This window comes from Lepisma saccharinum, chromosome 11, assembly GCF_977018435.1.
Source record: "Lepisma saccharinum chromosome 11, izLepSacc3.1, whole genome shotgun sequence".
NCBI classification, from domain to species: domain Eukaryota; kingdom Metazoa; phylum Arthropoda; class Insecta; order Zygentoma; family Lepismatidae; genus Lepisma; species Lepisma saccharinum.
In genome coordinates, this window is record NC_139239.1 from 83522861 (window position 1) to 83540480 (window position 17620).

General features: G+C 37.8%; 1 protein-coding gene across 3 annotated transcripts in view; it reads left to right on the forward strand.

The window, feature by feature from the left end:
* Positions 1–17620, forward strand: part of LOC145994948 (protein spitz-like) — a 314442-nt gene that overhangs the window by 293468 nt on the left and 3354 nt on the right. For 2 of the 3 annotated variants that reach the window (XM_083131465.1, XM_083131464.1), the window contains 3 exons: positions 3176–3237; positions 8539–8671; positions 14538–14628. In XM_083131465.1, the coding sequence (XP_082987591.1) occupies positions 3176–3237; positions 8539–8671; positions 14538–14628 (286 nt within the window). Of the gene's footprint in view, positions 1–3175; positions 3238–8538; positions 8676–14537; positions 14629–17620 lie in introns of those variants that run through there. The other variant, XM_083131466.1, reaches the window with a different exon arrangement.

Here is a 17620-nt window from a genome sequence, read left to right on the forward strand (position 1 = left end):
TTTTCGCGAAGTCGTACTACTTTCGTTTTCTTTGTTACAAACAATACTTGTTTGCACGTTACATGCAGGAGAGTTACATCTACATTTCACATTGGTCAGCTCCTTCTACCTGGCTTAAGGAGCGAAAGCTTGTAGGGTAGTGGCTACCGTTCAGGATTGTTAATCTGATGGTCGTAGGTTCAAACCCTTCCGTTGGCAGAAAATTTTCGTAAGTTTTAGAAAAATCCCATTGTGTTCATTGTCCACGCCGTGTGAAACGGAATGATTCAGTTTGGAATTAACGATGGGGGGAGGGAAATATTGAATTACAAAAACTCAATTTCAACGAACCGAGAAGTGGACAAAAATTGAATAATTCTTATAAATATTAAAAATTACGTTCATTTTTTTAGTTGTGTAATCGCAGATAAAATCAAAGATCTTACATGGAAGATTTTAATTTGCTCTGAACTCAGCCAAAAGGCATTTCTCACCTATCTAATATATTCTCCAATACATTTCAAAATGTTATTGAATGTTTCATGTCGATAACTTGACCAATGCATCCATTCTTGACGCTCAGACGATATTTTCTGCAACTACCTCTTCTCTCCAGTTTCCTTCTCCTTCTTCTCACCCCTCTTTCTGTTCTGCTTTTATCTCATATCGCCTTCCCTACTTTTCTCGCATCTTATCTCCATCCCACTCTTCTCCACTCCTCTTATCTCCTTTCCTGTCTTAGATTTCCGACTCCACTGCACTCTCTTTTTTGGTTCTTCTCTTTGTCTCTCCTTTACTCTACTCTCCACTTCCCTCTTCTCGTCTCCTCCTCTCCTCTCGTTTTCCTCCTCTTTTCTCTTCTTTGTTCTTTTTTCATCATCTCTCCTCGAATCTTTTTCCATTCTCCTCACTACATCTCCTCTCCTCGTCTATCCTATCTTTCTTCTCTCCTCTACTTTTCCTCTTCTCCTTTCGCTTTCTCTTTCTCCTATCCTTTGTAACCTTTCGTTTCCTCTCACCTCTTTTCCTTACTGTAGACTCATCAGCGATGAAATACTAGAAAACCTATTTTTTTCTTTCAGAAAGAATTTTGTCATTTGCGATATAATAGTGATATTTTTAATAATTTTATACAATGATAATTGTTTATATTTCTTTCGCGTATTTTATAAATATCTATTGTGCACGTGGCAACCCTGAAATTGAGCCTAACTCTGCACGCAACCCACCAACGGCTTGTGTAAATTGGGTTGCCTAGTTTAAAATGTCGTTGTCCTAAAACTTTTGAGAGACACTGTACCAGAGCTTTTATCGACCCATTGCGTTATCACAAAAAATGCAAGTGTCCGGTTTTTTTTGTCCAGCAGTATAGAATAGAGATGTTCTCTTAACCATAAAAGTTATTTTCACGATAATTGTCAACACAATAAATATGGTAACGAATTCATAACTCGTCGGTCTCCTCGAGAGTCAGAAAAGAAATTGTGTGTATCATTAACGACCTAAAATGTGTAATTCCATATATATTTATTTGCAGGGGTTCCTAGCAAACAAAATGTGCAGTGAACAATAACACTAAATAAACTATTCATTCATTCCTTTATTTTGAACCTAACAGCTTTTATGCAGTTTTTTGTCCATTACAGTATACATATAAAATATACATAATTGTTTTACATTATAATTATCAGTCTCCCCCCCCCCCTATTTTACAGATTTAGATTTTTTTTAAAGAAAAAAGAGAACACTTTCCCCTTTACAATTGTATGTTGCACTTCCTTAAAAATCTTAACAAACTATAACCCATCCGCACATCTGAATTGACAACCAAACTTGACAAATTTATTTGAAACTGAACCTTTACCTAGGTAGATTATATAAAGTTTTATGCAAGATATTTTCTCTATTATATTTTGGGCATTCCAGTATTATATATTGCGCGTCTGCACTTTCCCAGCCACGTTCACATCTCTTATTTTTCGTTATTCCAATTCTGTATAAATGTTGCCTGGAGTACACAAATCACCCGATCTCAGTCTATTAATTAAAACAATTACATTTCTTGAAACCATGGTTTGTGTTGTTTGAATTCAGCAAATGGTCTGTATGATTCTCCAACTGCTTAGCACGTAAATATATTTTTCTGCTAAAACTTTATTTCCATAAGCACCCTATTGATCCGTTTTATGAATATGTAAAAATTTTCTGGAGCGAGATTTGCAAAATTAAATTCAAGTTTGAGCCCAAGATCTGGAGTACAGTACTATGACACTAGGTCCTAGGCTATAAAGGAAGGGAGAAGGCCAAGCCGGTTAAATACCCTCCATTTTGCCAACGGCAGCAAAGATTGCAAACTAGTAAGAAATCAAGTTGATAATTCCAGAACCTTATAATTTTATTCACAATTTCTAATCGATTATTCTTCTGTATTTCACTCTGTAGGCTTCAGGCTTCTCAGATAGCCTAGCTAGCCTAAAATATCCGCCCAGCGTGTGTGACATCTTGCACACAAAACGTTAAAATTTCGTAATAAACTGATTTTATAGAATTATGAAATACTTTGTGGTGTCTGCTAAGAAATGAAAAAAACTTGGGTATGACGACAGCCTGAATGCACGAAACGCATTAACGAAAATATGTGTGTGACGCTTGAAAAATTTAACAAAATTTGACTTCATTTGTCTAGGCTACAGATGTTAATAATTTTTGTTGGTGAAATATGCAAATTTTGTGCATTCACAAATACACCTTAAAACAAAATCTTAATGCAATAATTTCCAGATTAATTCATTTTATTGTTTACATGGAGTAAGACCACTTTTCATGGAATGCACCACATATCCAATGTTCTTTTGGATTTATATGAAGGCGCGAAAAGTTCCAATTCTCTTAGCATTCATATATTTATAAGAAGGGAATGTAGTATGTGTTGTTTTTTGTGGAAGGCTTTACAGTTTTTTTTGGGAGTGTGAGGCTGCCGTGGCACCTTGTATATAAATCAAATCAATGTTCCGAAACGTTCATGATACACGTATTAACGTTTCTGTACACGCGAACACTTGCCTAGGGACTAATTAAAAGGCGCTTAGTGTGAGAAGCCGCAAAATGATACTTGTCACCTTTACGGTTTATGCTTTCTTTTTGTTATTATTATATATATAGCAAAACATTAATCGATTTTATTTGCCTTTTGCAGATGTGCAGACGGGTACATGGGCCAAAGATGCGAGTTCAAAGACTTGGATGGATCTTATTTACGTAAGTACCTAAAGTAGAATATCGACACTACTGTTCATCTAATTTCACGATGTTTGTTGTTTGAAATGTGTTTTTGAATTTATTTTTCCCACGGGCCACAGGTTTTTTTTAATATTAGTGACGTACTCTTGTGCTACGACTAGTGTAGATTTCGTGTGTAAGTGGTGACCTTTTGAAAATAAACTTGAAAGTTAACCTCACTTCCACGTAGTACATCTCGTTAATTGCAAATTTGCAGGCTAACGAGACAGTAGCATCTGGACCTACAGCCAGTATAATCTTCTGCGAGATATTGTGTTGGGTCGTCCATATGTTTTTGTGATTGTCATTTCATCTAGTGACGTTCCCAGGATTTTGTAAAGATTGGGTTACGCATTTTTTTAATTTTTTGAGTCAGTCCTTAATTTCCCCACATTTCCCTGCCTCCTGCTAGACCAAAGGGGTGGTTATGACCCTTACCAACCCCCCCCCCCTCTTTTTGAAACACCACTGCTTTCACCTGATACATCAACAAGCTATTTTAGTTTTTAGAGAAGACAATTTGTTATTGAGAGCATTAAGCCGTATCAATCTAGGTGTAATGTTAATGAGAACCGACCGTGCTCTTCCATTTCAGTCCAGATGCCTTTACTTTTTGCGGCAGATTGATAAGGGAGAAAATCGAAATATTGGTGTTACACAAAACGGGAAGTCTGCGAATCAAACTCGCATCTTGTTATTCTGGCTTTTCGTTCTCTAGCATGATGTAATGCATCGTTGAATAACGACCAGCCTTTTGGGACGTTGCCCAACCGTGCCCGACTTTTATCATAGTATGACTCAGATGCACATACGATCATTTTTACTGACTTTAGGGAAAATGGCGAAATGACCATTCACCAATATTTAAAATTTAAGAAGTCCCTGATAATGCACGGAGTAGCGTCTTTTCAATCTCAGGGTGGTATTTGAAGGGTAATGAGGGGAAATTCCCTCCCTCTTCTCGGATTGTCAATTTTTAGTCCTTAGGTGGGGATGCTATATAATTTATGATGCCCAGATGCTTACATAGGAGTTATTGATAGCAACAGAATAAGGAGGGGGATAATGAAGTTTATACGATGTGGTTACTATGACTGCAAGCGTTCGTTATCTATGTAGCAACGATGGGAGAGTATACATATGGATGATTATGTTTGTGTGTTTGTTATTAGTGGAACCACAAGCAAAAAACCTGCGCAGACCGACTCCTGTGCACCGTACTCCCGCGTGGAGGGGAGGAGGAGAGTGCTTCCTTATGGCCCGAGCTGAGCGGAAGAAGGGAAAGCTTTTTTTTGTGGTCGCTCTATAACATATTTAAATCGGAGTTGTTCTGTGTGACTTCATTGTCAATTATGAAAATTTAAACAACGGGGAATAAGGCACCTGTTACTGAATTTCTCCCCACTGAAAATTTCTCAAATACGACATGAAATCAGTCTACGATAAAGAAATAATATTCGTAATATGGGAAATAAACTAATTGTGCAACTTCTGTTGATCATCATCATCATCATCTCCAGAGTATGCCTACGTAATAGCGAAGTTTTCCGGTTATAAAATGTCCCTTGGGTGTCAAATACTCCTTAGCCGCACGCACCCAGTTAACATCGAGCTCGACTTTTTTTTCCTTGCAAGTGATCTTTCAAAATGGAAATAATAATCCAATTTCTTGGGGTCATACAGGGCCAGTAGGGTGGATGGTGCAGCAGTTTGAAGCCAGAATCGCCACAGACGACTTCAGAGCAGGAAAATAGTCCGGATGCAATAGCTGTTTGCGCTTCGACTTATCTCGCCTCCTCTTCGTCTTCCATGCCAATTTATGATCAAATTAGCGTAGCTATCATTGATCCTGATCAGGTATCCACGAGGCAACAGTAGCGCATAGGCACATTGTACATCATAGAAGAATCCGCAATGCAATAGGCTGGCAATGGGGAAAACCTGGAGAATTTGGAAATGGATACATTCACGAAAGAAATCCCCTAGACAATCCCTACTGTAGCATCGTGTCCACTTCGTTTGCTCTGTTTCACCTTCCCGTTACTTGGATAGCATTATCTCGTGCTGTAGTCACGGACACTTCTGGTTTCGCTTCAACCCAAAAGCGCCCGTGACTGTAAATAAATACTGCAATGAAATCCGTACGAAAGTTATATTTTTGTCATCTTGACAAAAATCCTTACGTATTTTGCAATCCTCTGATTCTATGTGCTCTTTGTAGTATGTCAGGATTGGTTATTTAAAAAAAAAAAAAAAAAAAAAAAAAAAAAAAAAAAAAAAAAAAAAAAAAGTATCTCCGACCATTCCTAAAATTGGTCTCTTATTGTTATTACAGGGTAAGAGATTGGTCATGGTGAATGGGCACATTGTGTCTCGCCTGCCTCATTTGAAATATATGGTCCAACTTATATGTACATATAAGGAGCAGTGTTTCTATAGAGATTTAATTTTCAAGATTTGCATACAAGAATTTCTATAAATATTTCATCAGTTCTTTCTGCTTGCGCAAGAATTTAATGATTGCACCTTCCAATGGTGTAGATTGTCCCATACAATGAACTTTTTGCATTAAATTTATTATTATTATTATATATCCCTCGTTGTAGCCAATAGTAATAATGTTAAGTATTCCTTCATAATAAACTGGGTGCATACTGTTTGTTTCATATAAGTAACTTGTTTCGTCGATTGCATTGGGATAGATGAAAATTTAACTTTTTGTCAGGGATACTTAGGTGTAGAGACGGGAAACTCCCCGGCACCCTGCCTTTGTACATATACTGTTTAGTTGGAACTGCAACTCACTTTCTGCTCGTAGCTCCACATTTGATCCTGCCCGGTCCTCCATTTTATTGTGTGATCACTTTCGACTAATTTTCTCTATCTTGCTATTATAAACTTGTCTTTTCTGCACAGTATATTTCAGAAACCCAATTTTATTCGTGTACAAGTTAATGTAAAATTGTCATAAGCCACGTCACGCCCCATGTAACAAAGTTTGCGGTTAAAATTTTTGTTTGCATTTTCTTAATTTTTCTAAGTACATGTTTGCTGTAATTGTTTGGAAGGGGATATAAGATAACTAGTTACAAAAGATAGGTAATCTCGAGAAAGACCTTTCGATGGCCACACGTCACAATAATTGTTTGCCCCCTTTGTTTTGTTTAACGTTCGTACACGAATAAAATTGTTTTTTTTAAATATACTGTGCAGAAAAGACAAGTTTACATCGTTATAATAGCAAGATAGGGAAAATAAGTGGAAAGTGATCACACAATAAAATGGAGGACCGAGCAGGATCAAATGTGGAGCTACGAGCGGAAAGTGGGTACCAAGTTAATGGTGCTTCTGTTAACCTGGAACCTGAGGTGCAAAGTAATGAGTCATTTTTATGAATTTGCAGTTATTTATCAAAATATTCCTGCATGATATTCTTATGAGCTTGGATTTTTTGAAGATTCTGACCCCCCCACCCCAAGTTAAGCTCGATTCTGCCCACCCAAAGAGGGCGGGAAGAGACTGAAGAGTACACTAATGTACAAAACACTTTTTAATCAGTGCGTACAATGTACATAATATCCCCATGCTTCAAAAGTAGTTACTGGAATTTACCCCACACTGGAAAATTTTCAAATGCCACAAAGTGAGTGCGTGTAAAACTGCACACACACTGACAAACAGACAGAGACAGAGGGGACATGAAAAAAGACACTTCGCGAGTACTGTAAGCGCTGCTTGTTAATGGATGTATATTATGAATCGGTGTGAGCTTGTGCTAGCGCCTCGCCATGAAGGTAACAGAATTCTGCAGGTGTTCGAAATCCAGCAGGTAGTTTCTCACTCGTGTATCGCCAGCTAAGTAATAGAGATTCGTGCTGCAATGCAACTACCAACCGTGAAGTGTTGGACTCATAATGAGCGGGTAATGGTACACTCCGGAGTTGCCCACCCGTGCCAGATGTTGGCTTTACCGTTTTTCTTGTATTCTGTTGCAATCGCGTACTCCTTCCTTCCTTATGTCGCATTTCTTCCCCTTTTATTTCCTTGCTGACGCAAAGTTTTAAGTACTAGCATTAGGAAGATAAATGGTGCAGTGTTGCAGCTAAATGAATCGTTCAAAGGAAGGTTGCATATTTCTGACAGTTCCTGTGGAAAAGGTATGTTTGTAGGGCCATACTATCAGAATTTCTTGGACACTGCGCTACTACATTAATGAAGAATAAAATACATCGCAGGATAGAACAAATAGATCTGCTTTATTTGTGTTTGGGTGCTGTGAAATGTTTGTCAATTAGCTATAATGAATGAATAGTTATTATCCAAATAACCAACTTTAAACAATTTGATAATAATTACTATTTTAATTAGCATATAATTATTAGCCTTATACTATTACTTACAAACCTCAATAACCGCAATGCTAATAAATTACAAAACCAATATATGAAGTATTAATAATAAACCACTAAATCTAAAAGAACAAGTATTATCAGTAATCATAATTTTTGTGTCTATGGGATCCCAAAGTTTCAAGATAATTCCCCTGTAACATGTAATAGGCATTCCATTGCATTGATTGGTAGTGTGACTTCTTCATATTAAATTTGTAAAAAATAAAAAAAAAAATAAAAAAAAACTGCTAGGGATACAAAATATTGTTACCTTTACCTTTTACTTAACTTACGTGAGTTGGCAAGCAGGTAAATGACACTTGGCATCCTAGAAAACAGCACTACAACCAGTTTTCCTACCAAATACTAACACAGAGTACTGATATAATCTTGGAACAGTTGGTTTTGTTTTTAAGTACACTCTGCTCAGAAACCCTAGTCAGGACTGGACCTACAATTAGTGGGATGAACCACTATATCCCTCCACTAGGTATCGAACGAAGATGTCTTGATTTGCAATGGTTTTGTTGTGTCACTGTTATTAATCATTTACAAATTTCAGAAGCTCAAATTAACTAGGATCAGTGGCGGCGATTAGGTGGGGCTTGCTCCCCACTTTTTGCCACCACGCTATGGCATCTTAATGCTAAGCCTTGTGTACCAAGAGAAAGTAAGTCTCCTTTCACCTCCCAGTTTTGGCATCATTTACTTAAATACAATGCAGTAAACATTCCTCTTTAGAAATATTTATTAATGCATGAAAGGAACTATACTTATGCTTGTGGTTCTCACAATGCTTATTGGTAGTGTATTAATAATAAAATAATTTAGTTAATAGCTCTAATATTAAACTGGACATGTTACAATTTGTTTTTCTTTTCTCCCTTAGCATCCAGAGAGCGGGTGATGCTGGAGACTGCCAGTATTGCAGGAGGAGCCTCCATAGCTGTTTTCCTTGTCGTCATTGTGTGTATAGCAGTTTATATTCACTTGCAGCGAAAACAAAAAGAATTTCGTGGAAGGTAGGTTTCTCTCCAAGCAGTTGTACATTGTCTTTTGAAACAGATAAGAGAATAATAGTGAAGTTATGCAGAAAGACTTGAATTAATTATACAAGATATAAGCAACATGCAGAAGTAAAGAATGTGAAAGTGATAATGCAATGGAACTTACAGCTTATAATTTCTCTTAGTGTAAAGTTCAACTCTTAGTAGTTAGTACACTAATCCTTCGGGTAATGTTAATCATTATGATTAATTAGTTTGGAAGATTCACTAAAGCATTTTTTTATTATTGTTTATGGATATCATTTACGTGTTACTACATTGAAGAAAAAAATGTGATGCTAATGTAGTATATGACACCTCCCACAATGAGCCTAAATTTGAGAGAGAACAGTGATATGAACTGTTTTTTTTTTAGGATTTGTGATGTATACGTTGTTTGGATATTAGGATTACTTCAGCTCGAAATCTTGCCATGTAACACTTACTATATCAGAATAAACACATTTAGATCATTACGTAAGCTTGTAGCAAGCTTATGATAGCTTGTCAAAGCAAGCTTGATACAAGTTTGATGCAGGCTTGCAATTGCAAGACCTTGCTGCAAGCTTCTCACTTGCCATTGCAATTTTGCTTCAGATTTGCAACAAGTTTTCTGTGCTATCTGGGTAACTTCGTCAAGCTCATGGTAATTGTATTTATGCACCATGGAAGGGATACCTGTGGAAATAATTTCTGCTACTGTGTTTCATCAGTCACTTTACATATTACCTCAATAACTGATCATAATTTCTTAAAATTACTTCTTTCAATGTGCCACAACTTACAATTAATCTACATAGAAATAATTTATAAAACATAAGACATCTGTCCTGTAAATGATAATCTTAACTAAACAGTCGTGGCATTCCTAAACCTGCAGTCTTACTTCCACAGTAACACATGCATCTCACATCAGTGTTATCCTTTAAGCTCTTTGTTCTCGTCTCAAGTATGCTATGTGGTTTACCCATCCAAATCATCTTAATTTAATTCATCATATGTGAACCAGAAGGACGTAACTCCAATTTACTAAATATACTGGAGGAAGGAAATAATGTATTCTTAGGAATATGCCTGACTTGTCAGTAAATTGAAGTATGCGACTCCACCTTACTGCTAAGGACTTGACTCCATTTAAAGCTCTTAAGAGGAGATCGGTTAAAACCGAAAATTTCATTTTTGGAGTTATGTTCCTCTGCTTCTCATGCAACAAATTATTATAATGTTGGAGATAACTACAATTCCATAACTTTCCACGTTCATCACTTTCAGATGTAAATATTTTATAAGGATTCTTTTTGAGAAAAAAAAAGTAGTAGATTTTCTACTTCTAGAGTAAGCGACTATATTTCCCATTCATGCGATACCATGGGCAAAATTGGTGTTTTGTATATTTTGACCATTAGATAACTTATTCTCTTGCCTGTTGAAATTCTGATATGACTACCAGAAAGTTGTAGAACGTACTACCTTCGGTTCTGATTCCTGCACCACCTTCAATTTTAAAACATTACATGAAATAAAAACTCAAATGAAGACATGGTGGAGAAAACTCACATCAGGTGTATTAATTTCCACGTGAAGCAACATTTTCTGTCCAGCGGCTGCACAAGGGGGAACTGACTGGAGGGTGAGAAACTATTGTAAGGGGCAGTTGCATTACTCAAACACAACGTATACACACGTGCACATTTATGGTTTCTCACAGAGGTAATACAGCCTGCAAAGTGTTTAAATACATGCTTACAATGAAGTATTTGAAACAATAACTGTCACTTAGGAAAGTGCTATTCTCCTATTTTATTTGCATGTGTCTTGGAGACTGCATGTACTTCCAAGAGTGGACATGACTCCTTATCAGTAGCAAGGACAGCCAAATGCAACAGCCTGGTGTCCTTTCACATTACAGAAAACTAGTTTGTGAATCTTCGTGAAATTCCAATTTATATTTTGCTAGAAAATCAATGGAATCCAGTAATGTACTACTTTTGTTCCACCTTCTTCGAAACACTGAAGAGTTTGTATTGATTTGAATGTCAGCAGAGGGCAAGACACCAAGCACTCTAAATCCTGGCCTGTAGGTTAATGGTTAATCGCAATGAGGCAAATGGAGATAATTACAGGAAACAAAAAACTGCAACCCTTTCTGCCTCCCTCTCTGGTGAAATCACTATTTCCTGTCAGTCTGCAAACATTTTTTTTTAAAACTGTTCTTGTTTCAGTTCTATTTTTTTAAAAGTTAGAATTATTTCTAGAACATTCACAGTCTTCATGTAGATTGATTTGATTTTAATTTCACTTTATGCACAAAAGGCTAATTGGGACTGGACGTACAGTTTAAACTGGAATCCGAACATTCACGCTATTCACGGGGAAGGCGATAGGGGCGATCGCCCCTCTCAACTGCCAGGTTTTGTATATTATTATGCCTAATGTTTCTGAAGACTCAAATGTTGTGTATTTTGTTTAACAGGCTCGTGAATATATTTTTTTAAAGTTTTATTTAAGTTCACTTCATGCTGAGGATAGGCTAATCCGAACTGAACATACAGGTTAAATTTGGATCCAAACCACTGTGCAATGTGCGTCCGAAGGAGATCGTACCCGAGACTCCTTGATACTAGTTTATTTTCTGTTTATTCACTTTACTCCTCATATATGATCGTTCAGTTTACCATGGCAATGATAGCATTTATGATGACATTCAATAGTAACCATCAATTCCAGTCATATACCTCTAATTTTACAAAACCATAATCTCTAAAATGTGGAAGTCAACTCTATTCTTGTTTACAGTATCATATATTGTTTACAAGAAAACAGTGCAAGCGTAGGTTGGAACTGATTTTTCGGTGAGGTGAGGCACCCAACTGAAATTCGCCCCTCCCAACTGCAACTTCTGGATCTGCCACTCAATCCGAACCACTATATGCCTCCTCCACCGGGTATTAAAATCAGGACCACTTGATTACAAAGTGCTGACATTACCACTACACCATTGTGGAGGCCCTCAAGTAGATTGTATTTGCTGTTGTCTTTGTGTGGCCTTAAGTCAGTTCTCTTGCAACTGTGAAATTATGACTTCTGTGACTTGTTCCTGAAGATTTTATTTTAATAGCTGATGACCACAAAACAAAATTATCACATTTTTGAATGTTAAATAAAGATTCTCCAGATTAAGTGTCTTGCTTTGTGAGCTGAATTTTTCTTACATGTTCCACCACCAGTTACAGTTTATATACAAGGTAACCCCTTATTTTACAACTTACATCATTGCTCGTGTGACATAGGGACCAGTTCTTGTGTGCATGTGTGTATGCTCACATTTTTAAAGTTTAAACCATGCATTGAACATTATAGGTAGAAACATGAAACTTTGCCGCGGCGTAGCTGAAAGTTTTATGAATTTCACACCTAAAAAAGAAAGTTAAAATTTTTTTTTGCTCATAAGATGTGGAATATCAACCATCTAATCACACATACGCTTCAGTTTTGGTTTCTTTTTCTTTGAAAATAATGATACAGCTAGCTCATGTATGTATTTTTGACATTTCACCTGCATTATATAAAATTTACCCGCAGTGGCATAGCGGCCACCCTGTCCCCCACTCTGTCCTCTCTCTCTCTCTCTCTCTCTCTCTCTCTCTCTCTCTCTCTCTCTCTCTCTCTCTCTCTCTCTCTCTCCTCCCCCTCTCTCCCCCCTCTCCCTCCCTCCCCCCCTGAAATTTTATATGATCCCAGAAATTCAGCAGAAAGTGTCGCTTCTTTAAAAAATGGATTTACGAAACAGAAATTTGGTTCCCAGAAACATAACATATATGACAACATCTGCGAAAATAAGTAGTGACGTATTGTCTCAGACAGAGGGGCCCGGGCAACTGACATTATGGGTCTCCTCCGAAATTCAGAATTAAGTTACTTGCTCACAGATTACAATCGATAGGAAACTTCTCTCATCTCATACCTTTATAGCTATGTAGTTTTCATGAACGTAGTGTAGTGTAGTACAGTTGTGAATTCAGTAGAAAGATTCAGTTGTTCAACCGGTCGATGCCTTATTGTTACACAATACCTAAATAAACAAACTTGATAATTCATGACCTTTTTTTTTTTTTTTTTTTTTACCATTACCATTTAGTTTGGTTTGATTGGTTTGAGTTGGTGTTTTAAGTCCACTTTATGCACAGTAAGGCTAATCGGGACTGGACCTACAATTTAAAGTGGGATCCGAACCACTTGTACCTCCACCGGGTATCGAACCCGGGACCCCTTGATTACAAGGCAATGACGCTACCACTGCGCCATGGGGGAGGCCGTCCCATTACCATTTAGTAATATTACATGATATTTAAAATGTAACTTCCCACCAAATATTTTCAAGGAGGTCCCAAAGCCTCAGTATGATATTGAAATAAGATCTGAGATAAATTTCCCACATTGTTCACATCTGTTACGTTTAACTTCAAAAGGGCCCAAAAATTCAGGAGGTGGAGCCCAGGGGCCCTTAGGTCCAGTAGCCCTAATTCCACCACACAGGATATATAATGTATACAGTGCTCAAAGTGCTCCAATCGGCATTTCATTGAGTGACAAATTTTCAGTGAATAAAGTCCAGTCACTGCTTAATTTTCTATCTCTCAAGACATGAGTCTGCAGCTATTTCCTTGCAGCAGATTGCAATTGACCTTTTTATGTTAGGTCACCATCGACAATCTAGATGTCCAGTTCAACCCCCATAACTGAAATTATAAGTTTGCATAAGTATATAACTCACTATTAGTATTAGAAACATAATGTGAGCGGCTCTTATGTTGAATCATGGCCTGGCATAACCAGAGGATGGCTTTTTTGGGCTGAAGGCAGATCCACATCTAAGTCCAAAAAAGGAGTGTTTACTATCCTTTAAGTCCTCCTCCATGGCTATGTGGTCTAAGGTGCTGTGCTTTGGGCTCCAACTGCGGGACTGTATGGTTCAAGTCTGTCTGGGTTCTCAGCCTGTGTATAGGACCAGTGGCAACCCACCATCGTGAGGAAATTAGGGAGCTATGAGTGAGTAGTGTAACCCGGTCTCAGAATTCTCCTATAATGGCTAGGGGTTCGACGTGCTGACCCCATATCACTCCATTACCAGTTGAAGATCTCCACACCTCTAGGTAGGATTGTGGGAGGGAGACAAACCAAGGCCCTCCGAGGGCTGTCGAGCCATTGTTTATATTTTATATTATATACTATCCTTTAAACAAGTTTACCAAACAGTATTTTTTAAATATATGTGTAACCTACATCTTTAAAAAAAACTTTTCAAACAAAAAATAGAAAGGATCACGAACAAAATAATTGGCTGTCTGAAGCCTCTACCCTCCTTTAAAAAATAATCCTCCCTGTGCCACCTTGTTGAAGTAAGAGAAAATATTCTAATTTCTTCATTCAGTAATTTATCAGAGATTCAGACCACCCTGATTTAGTTTCAACAAACTACTAAACTGATATATAGCCTAAGTCGATGACAAAAAATGGGAAGGCAGGATTAAAGTTAATTCATTTTACAACTAGGGGAGGGGTTGCTAACTATTTTGCGTCTATCCCACTCTGGCATCATCTCGATATTTGTTTTCCACTGGGGGGGTCCCCAATATTTGACTTGAAGGGGGGGTGCCCCAGAGAACTGCGCTACGCCACTGTCTACCTGTAAAGTATGCTGTTTGTTACACCTGTTTGATAGTACATAAAATTTAAGATGATATTGACTGTTTATTGTAAGTAAAAGTATGTATTAGTTCCCCAGATTTCAAATAGCTTGTGAATTGTCTGTCATAATTTTGATTTGTGTTTCATATTACAGTGCAGTCGATGGGAGCAGTCGAGATTTGGAACGACGGCCATTCAGCAGTTATTCCATGGCTGTTCCTATGGGCAAGATGCCTCCAAGCACAGTACGTATAGTTTGAAAATTATTTCTTCAATAAATAATGTGTGCGTTTTATTTGAATGGTTAATTTCATCATGTGAGAACCAGAGGAATGTAACTCCCAATTTAAAATTTGCAGAAAAGAAAATATAATGTAATCTTAGGAATATGACACTTAAAAAAAAAAAAAAAAAAAATCAATAAATTGGAGATACATTACTGCTAAGGATTATTAGTGACGATATGTTGATCTGACTCTAAGTAGAACACTTCAAAGGGATTTATTTAAACAAAACTGAAAACTTCATGTTTGGAGTTGCATTCCTCAGGTTCTCATGTGACAATATATAGAAATTATGTTCATACGTGTCTCCATCCAGATGTACATACATACATTACATGCAAACAATAATAGTATTAATTTAAAAACAATTAGCCAAGTTAATGTGGTGCACTTGAATGAATATCTCTGCTCACTGTTGACTTAAGAAGAATGAAATTTAAAATAATCTCAAAGTTTCAGCAGGTTTTCCATTTATATTTAATCACTTCCTTTCCATTACTTACGTGAAATTTAGAAGATTTCGTACTTCCGCGTTGCACAATTTAATGGTTCAATCCTATTAATTTCGAAGATCCACTGTCTTCATTCACAAAAGGGTACGGCGTTTGAAGCGGAGATGGTACCGCGTCACTACTTTGTTTGTTCCCGGGCGGTGGTGGTTGCAATATTATAAAAAATAATCCTAACACTTTGTATCAGCTCAAACCCTTCAACTAAAGTGTGATGATTCTTGCACAAAATCCTTGCTTTTATGCTATTTCAAGAGCACAGATTAAGCACCTAGGTACAGATAGGTACCTAAAAAGGAAGCTACACTTAAAAACTGACATCTACATCCGAAGCGATTTTCAGCCACTCAAATTCACATATGCTTTCGAAAATTTGCATTGCATGCTTAACTTTTGGAAGACAGTGTGTATTAGGATCCCTCCCCCTCAAAAAAATAAAGAAAACTGTCATTTTTAGGTTAAATTAGTCATCTTAGTGATTCACATGTAGAGTTGAAAACTAAACTGGTAAACCCTAAGTTTCACCAGTTCAGGGTTTGAACCCAGGATGGGCATGGAGGTTTCTTCGTTAGCGTCCCTTCATCAGTATTATATAATTTTTCATTTCCATCATGACTAGTATAAACATGCAGATAAATGACTTGAAGAAAAATACAATACAATACAATTTAGATTTCGAAGGGGAGAAAAAGTGTCTACCTTTAGTTACTTAACTTATTAATAACCCATGGCAGAACAGCCCTTAAGGGTCAGGGTCTACCTTCCAACTGCCTTCCTCACCCTTGCATGCCTCACCAGGTGTGAGCGATCATCCTACCTGTTATGAGATGACATGTGGTCAGGACAGTAAATCCCCAGTGCTTGTTGTAAGTTTCTGTGACTGGGTTACGCTACTCATTTGTAGCAGTGGCGGCTGGCCAAGTGCAACAAGTGCAGATGTTTTCACCTAATTTTCAAATTAATATTGACATTTTTTCATTTGCTTGTTAAATTAAACTATTTCCCAGCAGAACACACACGATAATACTCAAATAACACGCCGCTCGGCGCTAGGCACGTGAAGAGTTCGTCCCAACCCAAGAGCAAACACCGCCAGGTTGCGGAAAACTTAGCCGGTTGTCATGGCAACGGTGACGTCACCTAGCGTTGGCCTTGAACGGGTGTCGCCTTCTAGATGAAGCAGTTCTCTCGTCGGAGAAAACATTGCATCCAGTGGTTGTGGCAAAATCTTTGCGTTCTCGCGAGATCTTGTTCCGCGTGTGTGTTTCGCGTTTCCTATCGTGTGTTGTGTTCATGTGTTGAGCTGTGGTTTCTACAATGAACCCAGTAAATGACTTAGTGTGTAATTTGTTGCAGACACCATTTTCCAGATGGACGGATGAAGACAAAAAAGACGTTTTAAATTGGGGGGGGGGGACACTGGCACTTACTATTTCTTTTTCATTGCCTATAAATATACTTCTTCACCTGTTATTTTAGGCACGAGCCGCTACTGATTTGTAGCTCCCTAATTTCCTATGATGCTGGGTGGACACAGGTCGAAATCACAGAGAAAAGATGTTACGTTTCTTCAAAGGAGACTTGAACCAGTGCACGTGCCATAGCCCGAGCCCAAAGCCAGACACCTTAAATCGTGCGGCCACAGTGCAGGACATTTCAGCTATTACGAATATTAATATTACCTGATACTGGAATTAGAAACTACAAACTATTTGAAATCTGATGTTTGAATTCCATATTAGCAAATACGAGGGTTGTTAAAGGAAAAAGTTTCCCTATGTTGCAAAAAATGTATTTCTTAAGTTACAAACAAAATTCAAGTTGCACCAAGTAGCATGGTCCTTTCTCACTTTTCAACATAATTTACAAGGCGGCACAAGCATTTGTCCCATTGTTGCACAAGTTTTTGAAAGCCATCTGCAAAAAATTCGGGGTCCAGGGAACAAAGAACACTTTTCACGGCTGTCTGAACCTCCAAATCAGTGTGAAAACGTTGACCTGCTGCAGGAGACAAGTGAAAGTCACTCGGGGCCGAGTCAGGGTTGTAGGGAAGGGTGGTAACCTTTCCCATTTCATTTCTCGAAGTTTATCCTGTGTTAGTGCTGCCGAATGGGGACGAGCATTGTCATCCAAAAGAATGACACCAGCAGAAAGGAGTCCAGGACGTTTGCAGCAAATTGGTTTTTTTTACTTTCTCCAGTGTTTGGCAATAATGTGCAGCATTCTTCAAAAACTCCGTGAGCAATACTCCACACCACCAAAACACGTTGTTCCACCATGACTCCATACTCCTTATGGCCAGGGCACGTTTCTCACTACATGACTCACTCTAATCACGTGCCACGCATGCACGGTAGCCCGCACGAACATTGCATTGTGTGTAAATGTAGAGGAAAGATGAAAGAACACATTGCTAGCTAGTTTCATTTCATTTATCGGGCTCG